The 20,402-nt window shown below is 44.1% G+C and overlaps 1 protein-coding gene across 1 annotated transcript in view; it reads right to left on the reverse strand.

The window, feature by feature from the left end:
* LOC135219937 (pseudouridine-5'-phosphate glycosidase-like) overlaps positions 1–20,402 on the reverse strand; it is a gene marked incomplete in the record, with an annotated part of 64,106 nt that overhangs the window by 29,359 nt on the left and 14,345 nt on the right. The window contains 1 exon segment of the mRNA XM_064257170.1: positions 864–1,029. Within this exon segment, the coding sequence (XP_064113240.1) occupies positions 864–1,029 (166 nt within the window).

The following is a 20,402-nucleotide window of genomic DNA, read 5'->3' on the forward strand; positions in this document are numbered from 1 at the left end:
TACCAGTTTGACTCCTCCCCTGAACTGGGGGGTGTGACAGTGACCTCTGCCTAGGAGCGTTGGTGAAACAAACAGCCACCTCCTCCACTGCCACAACACTATCACCTTTCGCCTTGTCCATTAAGACGCACCAAGCTGCTCCATAGTCTGTACTAACAGAGCAAGACGCATATCAATCTTTTCTTCTAGACAGGTGATGGGGTTGGAATCAGAAGTGCGGGAGCCTGCAAATGGAGAAGGTGGCGAAGCAAGAGAAGTGGGAGTGGGAGCTAAAGATATAACAGGAATACTCTGTATTTTGTATATTCCATGTATATATGGCCCTGAGTTGAAATAAAGGATACTATTATTATTATAATTCAATTCAGAAGAATCCTGGCTAGTTGATTTTGAATTGGCCCAAATGAGATTCCAAACTCTTCCACTTCCTTTCATACCAATCAACATATTTATTACATGTATTACCAAGTTAACATATTTGCCCTCTACAATTAGTACATAAAGTGTGAAGCTAGTTCTTATCAAAGAACCTAACACTGTCTAAATGATTCACCAAGACGGCTAATACAAGAATAGAGTACTTCACCAATTGCGATTACAAAAGGAAAGTCCAAAAAATTTCAGGAATAACTGGAACCGACAACCATAGCCATCAGCTGGTACTTTTGCCCCGAAAGTGGGTGGGGCACTGTTACCTAACCAAAACAAATAAAAAATTAGCACGATTCACAAATTTCAGGATTTTAACTGAAGGTGAGTGAAACTCTTAGCTATATAATTACTGGGGAAGTTGTATAATTGAAAACATATATTTAGTACTACAGCATTCATATCTAAAATGGAATTAATAACACTACTCTTACCTCCTTCTTGATAAGACTTTCAACTGCTATAGCTGTTTCTATATTGAGAGGATATGGCATACCATGAGTGATTATAGTGGATTCTAGAGCAACAACAGGTTGATTAAAAGACAATGCTTCCTGGACATCTTTGTTAATTACAATTCCTGATGAACTGAGCTGAAATCTGAAAGAAAATTTATGACATTACAACAAACAATACATAATACACAATTTTCATATATGAAAAAATTCCTGAATTCCTGCTCCCTTCACTTTGCATATAATTACAAAACATTTGGTGCTGTTAACAAGCATGGTTGGATGAATGGAACACTTTGTAAAGCAAAAAAAAAAATTTTTCTGTGAAGCCTAAGATTTTTCATAAGTTCTTGGTATATCAGTGGTTGCTTAAGGGGGCCGGCCGGCTAATGCCCTTTTTTAAGGACAGGACTTTGATATTCATACCACTTAATAAGGTGACTTGGGACATCTCCAAACCGCATATGATTTTCGCCTCTGACCTTTGGTTTTGTGACGCCAGGGCGATTTATCCCAAAAATAACCATTTTTCAAATTCTATCTCCTCCCTTGATATTTAATATTAAGACCTGTGATTACTACCATATATAGACCTAATGTAGACCTCCAATCGAATGGAGAGTTTTTTTTTTAAAAGTCATTTTTTTGCTAGATATGAATTTTTCAATATGGTAAAAAAAGGGATTTTGACGAAGGAAAAATCTATTTCTGGGTGATTGGCTCGTGTCGCCCTATGAAACCCACCCTGTATTGTTTGCCCCCCCTGCAGGACAAGATGTTTTTTAGATTAAGGATGACCGCTAGGGGCGCTGCTGTCCGTGGCGTCCTCTAGTAGTAGTAGTAGCGGCTGCATCGCCCGTTGGTATCAGCTCTCTCTTGTGGGGATTCTGATTGGAAGGTCTAATTGGTGAATGTCTCGTGGTAGTGTTCCCACTCGCCCCTATTACCATACCGACACTTCTTTTTAAGAGTGAGCGAGTCAGTTTTACTGACATTTTCTTAATTTTGTTTTTCTCTGGTAATTTTAGATTAATTTTACCTAGAAAGAATGATATTAAGGATCCTTTCATAGGGCGACACGAGCCAATCACCCAGAAATAGATTTTTCCTTCGTCAAAATCCCTTTTCTGGGCTCAGCTCGTGTCGGCCTATGAAAGAGTACCAGAGAAACAGACAAGATGGGAAAAAAGGGACAAATGAAAAGCAGTTGTAAAATGATGGATATAATATAAGTAAATCAATTACAGCATATAAACTAAGTACTTAAGTCTAACTTATTTTAAACAGTAACATAAAAGAAAGTTAGTAATGTAAAGTACTTAAAATTACAGTAAACACAGTAAATATAATAATGCAGTGTAATTTTTACAAATTAGATTTACTTAGAAAATTATTTACATAATATACAAACACATTGTGTCCTACCCTAGCATAAAAATAAGGGTAGGTACACTGAAGTACAATAACAGTATAAGTGTGGATGTCCCTAGCAAAAAAATAAGGGACAATCCACTGGTAGCTATGATTCAGCGGCTAAGGCTAGGATATCCGAGTAGCATGGCGATAGGGTGAGGCATGTTGGCTGAGGTAGGTAGAAAGGAGACCTGGATCTATACTACGACTACTATACAGTATCAGGAGAAACAATGTTTCCCGCTGCTACTGCTGAAAATTTTAAAGATTCAAAGGACTTTAGGTAATGACATTTAAAGACTGTCGGGGATTTCCATCCAGTATACTTTTTAAGAGCCTCAAAGTTCATATGTTGAAAGTAATTAATTGAGGTGGCTACTCCCCTGATGTCATGAGCTTTTGGGAATGAATCAGGATTGGCTTGTTTAATAAAGTAAAGGATTTGTTGTCTAATACCTTTTACTGACAAAGTACCACCTTTTTCTCTCATGAAGAGAGGACCTGAGGATCTTGAGGATGTACGAGATAGAAAGGCTCTTAAAGTTGATACTGGGCAGAGAGAAGGATCTTGGGGAAGTGGGATGACTTTCAAGGAGCCCACCTTGCCAGAGGATCCTCATTTTTAGCTAAAAAGCTACGATCCGGAGCAAGCAGAACTTCTCCTGAGGGGAGGAATTCCACATGACACGCATCTCTGGATAGAGCCGACAGTTCTGAAATTCTAGCTCCTGAAGCTAGGCTTAATAAGAATAATGTCTTCCTAAGAAGCATTATGAATGTACAAGACGAGTTGTCAGTATCTGAAGCTAGTTTGAGGACATCATTTAAGAACCATGAAACTGCAGTAGGCCTTTGAGAAGGTCTAAGTCTAGCACAGGCTTTAGGAATAGACGTGAAATAAGATTCAGTCAGATCTATCTGAAAACCTAACTGAAAGATCTTCTTCAAAGCCGATTTATGAGTAGTAATAGTGCTAGCTGCTAAACCTTTTTCAAACAAGGACCTGAAAAAGGATATAGCTAGATTAACTGTCATGGTTGTAGTGTTTGATTCTTTCAGGAAAGATGCTAATTTTTTAACAGCTGAGTCATATGTCTAATGGTTGACTCTCTCTTATCTGATTCTAGGAAGAGAATATTTTGTGGATCAATATTAGCATCTTTATTAGCCGCAAACTTCATGAAGTCCATAAAGTTAGGGTCTGAAGAATTCCTGAGGAAGCGAACACAGTCCTCATTTGTACTGATTGTGACAGCTTGGGATTGGGAATCCGTTGAGGTCGGAGACCCAATTCCAGAAGAAGAGGATACCAGTTGCTCTTGGGCCAGTCCGGTGCGATCAGAGCTACTATTCCTTTGAAAGTCCTCAGCTTGCTTAAGACTTTCAAGAGAAGATTCACTGGAGGAAAAACATAAATTTTTCTCCACTGATCCCAATCTAACGACAGGGCGTCCGTGGCATAAGCCAGAGGGTCCAGGTTGGGGGCCACATAGCAAGGGAGCTTGTGGTTCGCTTGTGAGGCGAAGAGATCTACTTGGAGACCTGGGACTCTCCGGCTTATCCACTGGAATGACCCGTCGTCTAGGGACCATTCTGATTCCAGAGGCACTGACCGGGACAAAGCGTCTGCTATCACATTTCTTACCCCCGCCAGGTGAGTGGCGGACAGATGCCATTTGTGTTTGTTTGCTAGGGCAAAAATGGCTATCATGACATGGTTCACATGCTTGGATTTGGACCCTCCCCTGTTGATGCAATGAACCACCACTGCACTGTCCAAAACTAGCCTTAGATGAGACTTTTTCGGGGGAAGCAGTCTCTTCAGGGTAAGAAATACTGCCATTGCTTCCAGAACGTTTATGTGGAGCTGGCGAAATTGAACTGACCAAGTCCCCTGAACCTGTTTGAACTGAGAATATCCCCCCCACCCGGACAGGGAGGCATCCGTGTGAATGGTTAACACTGGAAGGGGATATTGAAGGGGTACCTGCTTGGCTAAGTTCTTTACTTTCGACCATGGACGGAGTTGATTGCGAAGGATCTGTGGAATTACTGACAACTTGTCTCGAGATTTGGTGTTTGCTCTCGATCGCCAAACTCGATTTATATCTTTTAGCCTTGCTTTCAGGAGGATATCTGTTACCGAAGCAAACTGAAGGGACCCTAGGATTCTTTCCTGGTTTCTCCTTGATGTTTGCTTGCATTTGAGAAATTGCCTGACCGATTTTGCTATTTCCTTCCGTTTGGCCACTGGAATTGACAGATTGTGGGAAGACAAATCCCATTGGATTCCCAGCCACTGAAAACGAGACTCCGGGGTAAGTCTGGATTTCGTTTTGTTTATCTGGAAAACCCCAGATGTTCCAGAAAGTGAACTACCTTTTTGGTGGCATTGAGACATTCCTCGACGGTTGGTGCCCAGATCAACCAATCGTCGAGGTAAGCTGCTACCATGATTCCCTGAGTTCTCAATTGTTGTACAACCACTTCTGCTATTTTCGTGAATACCCTGGGGGCTACATTCAGACCGAAGGGCATCACTTTGAATGAGAATGTCTGATTTCCTAGCCTGAACCCTAGGTAATGGGCGGAAGTGTCTGGCTATAGGGATATGATAGTATGCGTCTGTAAGATCGATGGAGCATGTGACGGCTCCACGCGGAAGTAAGGTCCTTACTTGCGAGAGGGTAAGCATCTTGAACTTGTCGCAACGAATGAAAGAGTTTAGCTTTGACAAGTCTAAGATTACCCTTCTTTTTGTTGAGCCTTTCTTTGGCACGCTGAATAAGCGACCTTGAAATTTTAGATGCTTGACTCTCGCAATAGCTCCTTTCTGAAGGAGTTCCTCCGCGTAATCTGTCAATTCCTCTGATGGTATTTGGTGGAATGATTTGATTGGAGGAGGATCTTGATCCAACTCCAACCCAACCCTTTGGACACTATGCTCTGTGCCCAATTGCTGAACCCCCACCTGTGACGGAAGAGGAACAGCCTCCCTCCTACCTGGGGCGGGGAGCCCTCCTCATTGTTGATAGGCGGGTTGACCACCACGCCCTCCTCTGAACTGCCTGCTCCTTGTCGCCCGTCCTGCGCCACGCTGGCGAAAGTAGCCTCTCGCCCTACCTCTCGGCTGCTTGTTAAAGGGAGTGTAGCCCTGACCTTCATACGTAGGGTTGAAGGCCGGCGAGAGTGCGTAGGAGGTCGACGGTTGTGATTGAGGAGACAGCAGGAGGATGGGCTGGTTCTGTTTCGAACTACCAGGTTGTCCCTGTTGGGTAACCGGGACGGCCTGGACAAATTGCTGCTGTTGCTGGTGTTTCTGGTAAGGCTGGAACCTTTTACCAGACTTCTTTGGTTTCTTACCAGCAGTGGGGGCGGATTCTTGCTTCCTCTTAGATGAAATTCCCCACCTAGCTCTAAGGCTCTGGTTGAGCCTAGCAGCCTCGTGGTGAACTTCATTTACAGCGGATTCTGGGAAGAGATCCGCTCCCCACATGCTAGAAGCCAGGAGTCTATTAGGCTCGTGCCTAATAGTGCACTCCTGCAGAACGTGCTTTCGGCAATTCCTCCTAGCTTGGAAGAAGTCGAAAGCATCTGTCTGAACCGTCTGAAGCTGGGATTTGGCCAAGATCTTAAACAGCGGTTTTGTAGCATATGAAAGAGCAGCCATTTCCGTTATTATTAGAGAATTGAGGGACCTGCCAAACCTATTTCGCGCGTCAAACTCCGCCTGAATCAAGGAATCAGGCAGTCTTGGGAGCTTCTCGCCGAACTGGTCCATGGCGCAGTCCGGTTTGAGCTTGCCAAGCGTGAATGTGGCTGGCAAGTTCTCCCACAATTCTCCAAAAGCTGGGAAGAGCGGAGAAGTAGACTCCGCCTCCCTTAGCTGTGGCATGGGCTCATCCTTGAGGACTGCCTGAAGAGTCCTCTCAACTATTTTCGTGGCGAACGGAAGAGAAGCCTCTTCTTCCGTCGCAAAAATAGTGAAAGGACTCTTATAGGCCTGGAGCTTAGTGTTTGTGCACTCCCAGTCCTCAAGGCAGTGAACCCATTCCCGTTGGGCATGATCCCTACTGTAGAGAACATCTTCCCTAGAGATCTTGTCTTCCCTAGTAAGAGCCGCTACAGTCAGCCTAGCATAGCCGATGAAAGGCTGCGCCAGACCCGGAGGATAAAACTCGAAGTCCTCAATCCTTCGAGTTCCACACTCCGGGATAGAGATCATCCCATCCTTAAATGGAGCGTAGGCGGCTACTCTCCAAGGGTTCTCCATAGAGAAAGCTGGCAGAGAGTCGTATGGCGGGAGCTGGAAAATACCAGCGCTTGGTCCTGGGGAGACTGGAAGAGGGACCTGAGAGAGCCCAGCCACTCGGTCCTCATTCTCTCTAACCCTGTTAGAGAGATCCTGGATGGATTGGCCTGATTGAGACAGGGTGCTTGACAGTTGTGCAAACATCTGCTCAAATTTCGTCCCCAGGGCGGAGACTTGCGAACCAACCATCTCACCCACCTGTTGCATCACCACTGCTGAGAAAGCAGTGGGATCAAAGGTGCTGGATCCCGCTCCTCCCACCGGCGTTGCCGGAGTGGATGCGGTGGAGGCAGGAGAAGGGACACTGGCTCGGCGGGGAGCGCGAGCCTTCTCCTTTAGAAGGCCTTGCTTCTAGAGCTCTTCGAGTAAGAAGAGCTCGGCTTGGCCTTCACCGCGTCGGCGTAAGAAGTCGAAGACTTCCTAGCCGAAGAAGACGAAGACGACTTCTTAGAAGTCGTCTTAGATAGAGTCTTCGGTTCTCTCTGTCCCTTCACCTTAGGAGGTACAGAGAGAGCGGGAGAGCGGGTAGGGATCTCAGATCCCACAAAGCCTTGGAAAGAGGCGCTCGAAGAAGGGACAGGAGAAGATCCGGGAACACCCAAGGAAAGACCTTGGGCGCCCGACACACCTACCTCAACCAACAAATCCTCTACTCCAACCGCCATCGGCTCGATGTTTAGGTCCAGGGCAGCGACGTCCGGGACCGACTCCTGAGAAGCTACGACCCCGAAAGATTGCTGGAGATCTTGCTGGATGGAGGCTATGAGAGGGGCTGCGGACAAGGGGTCAACGTACCCTGTTGACTTGCCCGCCGGGAAGATCTGGACGGCCAGCTTCTTATCAAGGATGTACGGCTGGCCTTTGGCGGCGTTCTTCCCAAGAAGACCGCCCACACGCTTTCAGGGTAGCAAGGGCGACCTCCCTCACACTAGTAGCCTGGAAGAAAGGACAAGATGAGCTTCTAATGGCGGAACGGGGTTAACAAACTTATGTCTAAGAGTTGTTAGTAAGTGATAAAGAAGCCTATAATCGACTTACCCCCTCCACCAGCTGACCGACTAGGTCGTAGCAGATGGCGCAGGCTTCCGGGTGCCAGACGATCATATCGTTGAATGACGTGGCACAAGGAGCGTGAGACCTGCACTCATCATGGCCGCAGGGGTCGTACAACGTCGCGTTGCACGCCGGGACCTGACAGTTGGTAGCCTGTAAGTGGAAAAATATATGAGTATCAGGAGAACACTTACAGTCTAACAGTTGCTCCGCTGGTGCCGGAGCGAGAAAGTTAGATTAAACCAGAACCCCGCCATAATACGTGTGGTAACAAGGTTGGTTGGTTGTCCTAGGCTATGCTCCGCTGGCGGCGGGGACAAAGGATAGAATCCAACCAGGAGTGGTGGTAAAAGGAAACCACGACGAAAAATGGCGGGGATGGTAAGCATATGAATAATAAAATTAAACAAATCATCGTAAAATTAGGGTATATCCTTAACATACAATAATATCAAACCTTCCTCCACCCGTCTACTAGAAGAGTGCCCGGGTAAGAAGCAAGCTCCCTTCCGGTAGCGGGGGAGAGATATAAGGATATAGTAGGCAAGCAACCGACCACTAGTAGTGACCACCCCGCCCGCTGGCGGAGCCAGTAATCTATAACCAAAGGTGCCCCGGCTGCGACGGAAGGCTCCGTTCGTTATAGAAAGGGAAGGTGGCTGAGCAACTAGGGAAGGGGGGGGAGGGTCTCGGCGTAACACGGCGGGAGAGAGAGAGGGGGGGGGTGGCCTACTCCTCCCCGTCTCAACAGCTACCCGCTCGGAGACACGGTACCCTATGAGTGGTCGCCCTATACCCCTCGCTGGGAGGAACCCCTGGCCACCTCAGAGAGGGAGGGAGGAGGGCAACTGAGGTTGTCATGACAACCAAGGGGTCCCCCAGCACCTCCCTATACCTGGTAGGGAGGGAAGGGGAAGGGTAAGGTGCGATGGAACACGTGACCGCAAGTGGCCTAAGCCGCGAGCAACACAACCGTGGGAGGGCCACGTGAACCAGGCTGTACCAAATCATGGAACATGCACCTAGGCTAGCCTAACACCCTAAATAGAATAAAATTACATCGTAAAGATGGAAAAGACACTTTTAGTAGAAGAAAAAGAAGCCCAGGAGGAGGCAAACTGTTCCGAGGAACAGAAGCCTACTCGGAGCCAGCGAAAGCCGATGAAGAGCAAGAGCCGGGATGCTGGGCTGGAACAATAATAATAGCCCTAAATACCAAACTAGGAGAAATGGTAAGGGGGCTAAACTAGCTAAAACTCGATGTAAAAACGATGAACGTAAAAGGTAAGCCCATAAGTATAAGAAGTCCCAGTATGGAGGACCGGGAATTCTTAACGAGGCAGCATGGCGTCGCCACGAGACAACCGGGAAACCGTATATGACCTATTAGAAGGAAAATACTGGTTCCCGGAAGACAAAAATATAGTAAAACATTACTTATGAGGCACTTAACTTAGCCGTTGCGATTGCAGAACGTTCCATCTTGAAGAAGATAATAAATCCTCGTAAAATGCACAGCACAGAGAAAATGCGTCTGGACGCTAGCGCTAAATATTAAGGATGACCGCTAGGGGCGCTGCTGTCCGTGGCGTCCTCTAGTAGTAGTAGTAGCGGCTGCATCGCCCGTTGGTATCAGCTCTCTCTTGTGGGGATTCTGATTGGAAGGTCTAATTGGTGAATGTCTCGTGGTAGTCCCACTCGCCCCTATTACCATACCGACACTTTCTTTTTAAGAGTGAGCGAGTCAGTTTTACTGACATTTTCTTAATTTTGTTTTTCTCTGGTAATTTTAGATTAATTTTACCTAGAAAGAATGATATTAAGGATCCTTTCATAGGCCGACACGAGCTGAGCCCAGAAAATAAACCCTATAAATCAGGAGAAAAAAATTTATAAAAAAAATACAAAACAAAAATTGGAAAAAAGGGCTCTATTTGATTGTTCTATAATGTCTTTCTGAGTTATATACCAAATTCCAATGTTATAGCTTTAAAACTAAGTGAGAAGATAGATTTTGAAGGTCAATAAGTATAGTTTTGACTACTAATTCATGACTGGACTTGGTAGCTGAGTCTGAAGTCTCCTTCTCGACTCGGGGAATGTCTACAGATGCCATTTCTCCCAATTTCTTTGACAATAATTATCAAAATTTACGATAATATAAGAAATATTGCATTTTCTTGTACGGATCAATGTTTTAGGCTTATTGAGTTACGTTAACTAATTACCCTGTAACTACGAAAGTAAGAGGAATTTTGACAAAATATTTCGTATACGTATTCTCAATTGCCATATGAAGCTCCATGAATTTTTTCATGACTTTGCATTTTTCACCCTATACCACCATATATAGGGGTTCCGGCCGGCCCCTTAAGATTATAACCTTGGAGTTTCAACAAGCTTAAACTTGCACTTGGAAGTTGAATAAACCATTAGTCCTCTGGTGGAACAAGTTTGAAACTGCAGACATGGAAACCTCTCAATGTTAACTATGTTGGACACAATGGCCAGCCTTGTGAAGGGGAGCATTGTTGCCCTGGGGGGGAGAGGGGTCAAGGGAGTTTAGGACCAGCATGGTTTGTAAATTTAAACTTCAAGGAGGCATGAAAGCTAGATGCAGAGTGCCTGTGTACTTTTGGAGCTCTCTCTGGAACTGGGGGATTCTGGATAATGCACCCTGGCCTGTGAAATTTATACATTTTCATTTTTTCTGAACTGTGAAATTTGCTTTAGTACTTTCATTATGGAATCCTGTAAATGTAGCATCGTCCTGAAATGACAAATTTTCTAAGAAAATTTGTATTTTTCATAGCTACAAACCTGAGGTCTTAATGATAGGATAATTTCTGGCGCCTAGCTGGATCCGGTTAAAATGCAGATGAAAGCAAGGAAACTTGTGAGAATTGGTAACGCTTGCGTATGTTTCATGAAGAATCCCAACTCAGGATGTCTTAGCAGACAGAAGGGCGGCTAGAGGTGGGCAGTATAATGTTAAGACCTCAGGTTTGTAGCTATGAAAAATACAAATTGTCTTAGAAAATTTGTCACTTGTTCATACGCGAGCAAACCTTCAGTCTTGACAATAGGATAGACTCATACTTGGAGAGAGGTACATGACATCCTAAACCAGCTGGGGGCCTACCCACCAGTCCAGCTCCAGAAGAAATAACTTCCAGAGAGGGACTGAAACCCATGAGAAGCTAGATAAATTGATACCTAACCACTCAGACCCTGAGTGACGTACGATATACAGTGTTCCCCGTATTCGCAGGGGATGTGTACCAGACACCCCCATGAATAGTCACAACCCACGAATAGTTAGAACCACCACAAAAAATGCTTTTAACTGCCTATCTTTAAAGTTCAGATACCAAATGTATACCTTAAATAAAATCCTACTTCAAATATACTTAAAATTACTAACCTAATACTGTATTAATCTTTGAGGTTATAATTATTAATATCATTTCAAAGTCATCTTAAACATTTTACCCTTAGAAATATATACCTAAAGCCAATAACAGAGAGAGAGAGAGAGAGAGAGAGAGAGAGAGAGAGAGAGAGAGAGAGAGAGAGAGAATAACTCTTAGACTCTACTCCTTCCTCTCCACCAATTCGTATATCAAACTGCCATTTGCTCCCCTGCCCACCTTCCTCCAAGTGGATAAAAAGACTGGGAATCGGTAGTTTTTTTTATCAATCTTATTAATATTAGAAAATTAGTTATAAGGCAAATCATTTATTTATACTACAAAACAAATAAACATACATAAGTAAGAGAGAGATGAGAGAGAGAGAGAATGTTATTGTTATTGTTTAATCTTATTAAAAACCTAATATTATTTGAAAACTAGTACTGTATATTATTATTTTACCATAAAATGTAGTAATGCCCTTAAAGATATACTTATACATACACTTCCAGCCCAAACAGAGGGCAAGAGTTACCACTATGAGAGAGAGAGAGAGAGAGAGAGAGAGAGAGAGAGAGAGAGAGAGAGAGAGAGAGAGAGAGAGAGAGTTATCCTTATCTAAAAGAGTGAAAAGGATAGATTATTGTCTTTCTTTAAAATACTATCACATATGAATTTTGAAATTAGTTATATTATTATTATTATGCAAAAATATTAACAAACATATATGCATATACCATAGAAATTCTCTCATTTTAGTAAAAGAGAGAGAGAGAGAGAGAGAGAGAGAGAGAGAGAGAGAGAGAGAGAGAGAGAGAGAGAGAGAGAGAAATTGCATGATCTGGTGAGGGCAACACACTCTGCCCTCCTGTCACATTACTTGATATATCTGACAGCTTGGCTAACTGGAGTTCAAAGACAAGATGCGGGTAGAAAGGATTTTCTTTCATTCTTACATGATTTTTTTAATTTTTAAACTAAAATCTTGCTAATTCACTTTAACATTTACTTTAATGAATTTATATTATTGCTGTTTACATTAATATTGATATCTCAAAGTTAGTAAATCACTTATATATCATACAAAAAAACATACATCTCTGTCAGAGAGAGAGAGAGAGAGAGAGGAGAGAGAGAGAGAGAGAGAGAGATAGAGGAGAGAGAGAGAGAGGAGATTAGCATTGTATTTCTGTAAAAGACTTTCACATATGATTTTTGTAATTATAGTTATTATATTATTATTATTATTATTATTATTATTATTATTATTTGAAAATAAAATAAACTTTTTATACATACATGTATCATAAAAATCTCTCATCTCAGAGAGAGAGAGAGAGAGAGAGAAGAGAGAGAGAGGAGAGAGAGAGAGGCGAGAGAGAGAGATGGAGGAGAGACAGAGAGGAGAGAGAGGAGAGAGCTAGATAGGAGAAGAAATATGCGGAGACTGGGATTTCCTTCGTTCTTACATATTTTCCAAAATCTATAAACTGAAATCTTACTATTTCACTGTACTATTTTCTTTAATGAATTGATTGCTCTTTACATCAATATTAACCCTCTTGCGCCGAAGCGGTAAAAAAAAATTGTCTCCCGTGTGCCGGAGGTGTTTCAGAGTGAGCGCGGAAGCGGAAAAAATATTTTTTTCAAAAAATCACAGCGCGCTTAGTTTTCAAGATTAAGAGTTCATTTTTGGCTCCTTTTTTGCCATTGGCTGAAGTTTAGTATGCAACCATCAGAAATGAAAAATATTATCATTATCATATATAAATAATGCGATATATGATAGCGCAAAAACGAAATTTCATATATAATTGTATTTAAATCGCGCTGTGAACAAAACGGTTAAAGGTAACAAGTTACTTTTTTTGTTGTTGTAATGTACACTAAATTGCGATCATTTTGGTATATAACACATTGTAAAACGATAAAAGCAACACAGAGAAAATATTATCACAAAATAATGCATGAATTCGTAACGCGCGGACATAAACAAATATTTTTTTCAAAAATTCACCATAAATCTAAATATTGTCCTAGAGACTTCCAATTTCTTTCAAAATGAAGACAAATGATTGAATATTACTATAATGTAAGAGTATTAGCTTACAATTGCAGTTTTTGACCATATCTAACGAGTTAAAGTTGACCGAATGTCGAATTTTTATATATACAGTGGACCCCCCGTATTCGCGGACTCACACATTCGCGGATTTCTCTCGGGAACGTTTCCCTGCATTACTCGCGGAAAATTCGCGCATTCGCGGTATTTTTCTATGAGAAATATCCACAAATTCCTGGTTTTTGTTATCAATTTCATCATAAAATGCACTTTTTGAGATAAAACTATTAAAAAAACCAAGTATGAAAATTTTTAGTGGTTTTTCTTAAGTTTTAACTAACAAAATAGGCTGTTTTTAGCGTTTTTATAGGGGTTCCAAACATTCGCGGATTCTAACTATTCGCGGGGGGGTCTCGTACGCATTCCCCGCGAATACGGGGGGACCACTGTATATATTTTCTATATGCAATTATTTCGGAAATAAGAAAAGCTACAACCTTCAAATAATTTCCAAGATGTGTCACAGATACTTTTTAGTGCAGCAAGAAAGAAACTCGCGCTTGCGCGCCTGCGTAACGATTGTAAACAAAACAACACCTTGATCCGTGAACTCCCAGCATCCCCCAAGGCGCGTGATTCAAAAGTTTTAGGCTGGTAGGCCTATAAGTATTTTCCGCGAATTTTTTCAAAAAAAAAAAACTTTTGTAAGTAGACGTAAAATACGTCCAGTCGGCATAAGAGGGTTAATATTTGAAAATCTGTAAATCATTTATTTATCACACAAAAAACTTACATCTCTGTAAGAGAGGAGAGAGAATTATTATTGTTGGTATGTGATATCATTTAATCTTATTAAACTGACTAATACAGTATTGATCAATATTAATTAAATTAAAATTAGTAAATAATTTTTGTATCATAAAAATGTATTTAGGCATGAAAATAACATCAAAATTCACTAATTAGTGATTAATTATCGTCGGAATAGACAATCCCCCGCAAATAATGGGTAGATATGGTCCAGACAGAAATCCGCGAATCATTGAGCCCGTGAATCCAGAGAATGCGAACACAGGGGGCTCACTGTATGGGAGAATCATTGTATAGGGAAACAAATTGAAACTTTGACTGTCCAATAACAAACTAACACACCAGGGTTTGTTATCGCTCCAAACTCCTCCTTGCCAAGGAGTGGAGCGTGTGCTACTGAATAGAGGGTTTGATATTTGTATACCAAGTGACCACACTATCAGTATGACTACCTTATTCACTGTATCAGACCAGGTCCAGCAAATGACGTGTCTATTCCTTAACCCACCCAAAGGAAGAAGGAAAGGTAAAAGAGACAGAGAGAGGCCAGCCAACTCACTCATTCTCTCATCCACACAATCATCTTAAATAAGATACAAAAGTGCCCTGTTAAGGGCAACTAGAGTTACACAACCTGTTGGGCAGCCACCACAGGACCCAGGGAAAAATGTATCCGTAGATCTGTGGGCAACATCCTTACGATAGAAAGAGGTGAACATGGACTGGCGTAACCAAGTATGTACCAGCGCTCAGCACTCTATGTACAGCCAAGTTCTTTTTGAAAGCCAAAGGGGGACCAATACCCCTAATGTCATGCGCTCTAGCCTGCACGACGTGGTGGTGGAATCATCAAGAGTCAAGTATGCCTGTCTGATGGCTTCCCGTATCCAAAAAGAGATAGTATTCTTCAATACCTCTTTCTTTGTACGTCCTGTGCTAACAAAACGTCTGCGGCAGCCTGGTCTAAGGTGCCGTGCCCTCTAAGATAGCATCGCAGGGCCTGGACAGGACACAACAAAAGCTCTTGAGCATCACCAAAGTCACTAAGTGATGGAATGGAAAATGAAGTGAACCTATCATCGTGCACAGAGGGATTTTGGGTCTTGGCCACGAATTCTGGGACAAATTCGAAGGACACCGACCCCCAACCCCTGGTGTGCTTCACATCATAGCTCAGACTGAGGAGCCCTCCTACCCTCTTGGAAGATGCTAAGGTCAGGAGGAAAACTGTCTTGAGCGTCTAGCTCCTGTCAGATGAGCGACACAGAGGCTCACATGGACCCTTAGTGAAGCTCTCGAGAACCAAGGAAACATTCCACGTCAGAGGCTTGAGCTCCCTAGAGCTCGACTGTTCAAACCCCTTAACTAGCAAGGAAAGTTTCCAGGACGAGATGTCAATACCTTTAAGGTGTAACACTAACTCAGGGCTGCTCTGTAGCCACTAATGGCAGAAATGGACAAATGTTTCTCATCTCTGAGGAAGGTTAAAAAGTCTGCTATTCGCTGAATAGAGGTTGCAAGTGGAGAAAAAATGTTATTGTTATTATACAATTAAGTTTGTTCATACTTACCTGGCAGATATATATATAGCTGTATTTTCTGAAGTCCGACAGAATTTCAAAACTCGCGGCACACGCAGTGGGCGGCCAGGTGGTAGTACCCATTCCCGCCGCTGGGAGGCGGATATCAGGAACCATTCCCATTTTCTATTCATATTTTATTAATGCCCCTGTCTCCTGAGGGGAGGAGGGCGGGCACTTTAATTATATATATCTGCCAGGTAAGTATGAACAAACTTAATTGTATAATAACAATAACATTTTGTTCATGCCACTTACCTGACAGATATATACATATATAGCTGAATCCCACCTTCGGATGGTGGGAAGAGACAGAATAGGATTTTTTAGGAAACTTAAAATTAAGTAGAGATATACATCTTGGTTCCATCACCTGTTAGCAAAGTAGACTCTGTGATTACTGTCACTTAAGGCTGCTTTTGCTTAAATCAGAGTTGCCAGCCAGGTGGAGACCTGTAGTGCTGGTGCGCTCTGGATGATCTGTCAACGGGTACATGACCTCAACGTGACAAGATCATCGAGCCATACATATGAGGGCAACGAAGCAACTGACCACCACCTGACCAACTATCCAAAAAACCCCTTAAAACTAACTAAAGGATGGGAGATCTTCACATAAGACTCACCACAACCTAAAAACACAACAATAAAACTAACCTAAACCTAACTAAGGGATAGGGAAAGAGCTACTTCCGGACCCCAAGACTGTGTCCGCAGAAACGTATGGCCCCAGTGAATTACAGTCGTCATAAATCGTTCTCACATCCCTTAGGTAATGTGAGGCGAAGACGGAGTTACTACTCCAAAAGGTGCAATCAAGAATGTCCTTGATTGACATATTCCTTTTGGAAGCAAGAGAGGTAGCGACAGCTCTAACTTAGTGAGCTTTCACTCGTAAGAGGCTCAAATCAGTCTTCTGGAAAGACGAATGAGCCTCTTTAATGACGTCCCTCAGAAAGAAAGCAACAGCATTCTTAGATAAAGGTAACTCTGGTCTCTTCACAGAGCACCAGAGATTACCTGAGGGACCTCTTACCTCTTTTGTTCTATGTACATAGAACTTGAGAGCCCTGACAGGGCACAGGGCTCTCTCTGGTTCTTGGCCCACCAGACTTGACATACCCTTGATCTCGAAAGTTTTCGGCCAAGGATTAGAAGGATTTTCATTCTTCGCCAATAAAAGATGGGGCTCAAAGAGCAGACAGCATTGTCTCCTTTGAATCCCACTAAATTACTAAAAGCTTGTATTTCACTAACCCTCTTAGCCGTCGCCAGAGAAGTTAGGAAAAGAGCCTTCCTTGTCAAGTTTCGAAGAGACGCTGCTTGAAGAGGTTCGAAAGGACTTGACATTAAGAACTTAAGAACCACGTCAAGGTTCCATGAAGGAGGTCTCGTTTGAGGAATCTTTGAAGTTTCAAAAGATTTTAAAAGATCATGAATGTCTTTGTTGTCAGAAAGGTCAAGGCCTCTGTGCCTAAAAACCGCTGACAACATGCTCTTATATCCCTTGATGGTAGGGACTGCTAATTTCTGCACATTCCTGAGAAAGAGCAGAAATCAGCTATCTGGTTCACAGAGGTCGAGGAAGAGGAAACTCCCTCCTTTTTACACCATGCCCTGAAGGAAGCCCACTTCGATTGGTAAACAGCTCTTGTAGAAGCACGTCTTCTGCTATTTGCGGATTGCTCTCGCAGCTGCTTTCGAAAAAACCTCTCGCTCTGGCCAACTTTTCGATAGTCTGAACGCAGTCAGACTCAGAGCGGAGAGGTTTTGGTAAAACCTTTCGAAGTGAGGCTGTTTGAGTAGATCTTTCCTCCAGGGCAATGTCCTTGGAAAGTCTACAAGGAAAGACATGACCTCTGTGAACCATTCTCTCGCTGGCCACATCGGAGCGATCAGGGTCAACCTCGTCCCTTCTGAGGCCGCAAACTTCCTCATGACTTCCCCCAAAAATCTTGAATGGTGGGAAGGCGTACAGATCTAGACCCGTCCAATTCCAAAGCAACGCGTCCACAGCGATCGCTTCTGGATCCAGGACCGGGGAGCAATAAAGAGGAAGTCTCTTGGTCCTTGACGTCGCGAATAAGTCGACCAGAGGACGTCCCCACAACCTCCAAAGGTCTCGACACACGTCTTTGTTTAAGGTCCATTCCGTCGGTAGGATTTGTTCCCGACGACTGAGAGAAGATCGGCCCTGACGTTTTGCACTCCTGCAATGAACCTCGTCAGGATCGTCACCTTTCTTCTCTTCGCCCACAGCAGAATAATTTCCCACGCCAGGAAAAACAAAGTTCTGGAGTGTGTTCCTCCCTGATTCTTCAAATAAGCGAGTGCTGTGGTATTGTCGGAGTTACCTGAACAATCTTGTGCTTCAAACTCCTTTCGAAGAACTGCAGAGACAGAAAGATTGCTGCAAGCTCTTTGACATTTATGTGCCAGGCTACCTGTTCCCCTCCCCAGGAGCCTGACACTTCCTTCCCTCCTAGTGTTGCTCCCCAGCCCGTGATGGAAGCGTCGGAGAACAACACTAGGTAGGGGCTCAGAAGACTTAGGGACACGCCCTCCTGTAGCTTCTGTGGGTCGAACCACCATCTTAGATGGTTCTTTATTGGAAGAGATATTCTCAATATCGCATTTGAGATCGTCCTTGGCCTTCCACTCGTCCGCAAGGAAAAACTGGAGAGGCCTGAGGTGCAGTCTTCCCAAGGAAACAAACCTTTCTAGCGAGGAAATGGTTCCCAGCAGACTCATCCATTCCCTCGCCGAGCAAGTTTCTTTCCCTAAGAAGGCCGAGATCTTTTCTAATCCTAGCCGCTGACGTTCCTGGGACGGAAACGCTCGAAAAGCCACTGAATCCATCTGAATCCCCAGATACACGATGGACTGTGTCGGGGTCAGATGCGACTTTTCGAGGTTGACTAGAAGTCCCAGGGACTTTGCTAGGGCTAAAGTGAACTGCAAGTCCTTCAGACACTTTTCTCTGACGACGCTCTGATCAGCCAGTCGTCGAGGTACAGGGAAAGGAAAACTCTTATCCCCGAAGAGTGTAGCCACCTCGCCACATTCTTCATGACTACGGTGAACACCATTGGAGCCGTGGTCAGGCCGAAACACATAGCTCTGAACTGCCACACTTTTTTTGTCTAAGACAAACCTTAGATACTTTCTTGAAACGAGGGTGGATCGGGATGTGAAAGTACGCGTCCTGCAAGTCTAAGGACACCATCCAGTCGCCCGGTCTCAAGGCTCCCAGAACAGAATGAGGCGTCTCCATCGTGAATTTGGTCTTTTCCACGAAGAGATTGAGCCTGCTTACATCTAGAACTGGACGCCAACCTGACGACTGCTTCGGTACTAGGAAAATCCTGTTGTAAAAACCTGGAGACCCCAGGTCCGTGACTTGTTCCACCGCTCTTTTCTCGATCATTTGTTGAAGAAGATCGAATAACACTTGTTTCTTCTCTCCCTGATAGGATGGAGAAAGGTCTCTGGGAGTCGTAGAAAGAGGAGGAAGATCTAAAAAGGGGATCTTGTACCCCTGCTCCACGATCTTGAGGGACCAAGAGTCCGTGTCTCTCTCTCTCCACGCTCCCGCAAAAAACTTCAGTCTGGCTCCGACTGGTGTCTGAAGGACATGCTTCTCACTTGGAAGGCTTTGATTTAAAGGAAGCTCTTCCTTGTGAAAAACCTCTCCCTCGAGGAGCTGCTCTCGAGGGGGGAGCCCCACGAAAGGGCTTAACCTTCTTCGGCGGTCGAACAAAAGCAGAAGAAGTTGAAGGTACTGCCGAACGTCTGAGGGCACTGGCTAAGAGGTCCTGCGTGCCTTCTCTTGCAAATGCTTGTCAGGTCCTTCACCAAGTCTGGGGGAAGAGATGGTTCGAAATAGGAGAGAAAAGCAAAGCCGCTTTCTGAGCTGGAGTAACTGAACGAGCCGTGAAATTGCACAGCAAAGCTCTCTTCTTCAAGAAGGCCGTCCCAAAATGAGAGATGAGCTCCTCAGAACCATCCCTGACGGCTTTGTCCATGCATGCTAACACGCTGGACAGCTCCCCCAGACTGAGAGATTCTGGGCTTCTCGATTGCAGATCCAGAACTCCCAAGCACCAGTCAAGGAAGTTGAAAACTTCAAGAGTCCGGAGCAGACCCTTCAAATGATGGTCCGTCTCCGTAGGGGTCCAGGTCACTTTAGCAGTGGATAAAAGGGACCTCCTCTGCGAATCCACCAAGCTGGAGAAATCTCCTTGTGCTGAAGAAGGGATTCTAACCCCCACTTCTTCTTTGGTCTTATACCAAATACCCCCTTTTCCGCTGAGTCTAGCTGGAGGCAATGCGAAAGTAGTCTTGCCTTGATCTCTCCTTCGTTCCATCCAATCTTGGAGTTTCTTGAACGCCCGTTTAGTGGAGAGCGAAGTTTTCATCTCAACAAACTCCGGAGTCTTACCAGTCTTAGAGGATGAAAACTGCGAAGGAGGAGACTTGGGAGCTGCAGGCTGAAACTTGTCCTCGAAGGACGAACGCAACAGCCACACGAGAACTTTATAATCTGAGATTGAAGAGGCAGCAGAAGGTTCCTCTTCAACAGAGTCAGCCGGACTACTCAGCTCTCCTTCTTCTCTAATCGGAAGAGGAGACCGCCTCTCCGGAGAGGGCGTACGTATGTCGGGTCTTGCCTTAATCAAAGACCCCCTATTCTTACTGGATGAAGCCTTATCTAGGCTGTCTTTTTTTCTTCTTTGTGACGTTTACCACTCGAAGTAGGCAGAGCGTCCTGACGGCGAAAAGCGTCCTTAGCGACACCCGAGGCAGCCTCACTTTGCCAGAGAGCGTCCTTACGTTTCTAAACGAAAGGGAAGACATGTTATCCGGAATACGCGC

The sequence above is a fragment of the Macrobrachium nipponense genome, chromosome 1 (genome assembly GCF_015104395.2).
Source record: "Macrobrachium nipponense isolate FS-2020 chromosome 1, ASM1510439v2, whole genome shotgun sequence".
Taxonomy (NCBI): domain Eukaryota; kingdom Metazoa; phylum Arthropoda; class Malacostraca; order Decapoda; family Palaemonidae; genus Macrobrachium; species Macrobrachium nipponense.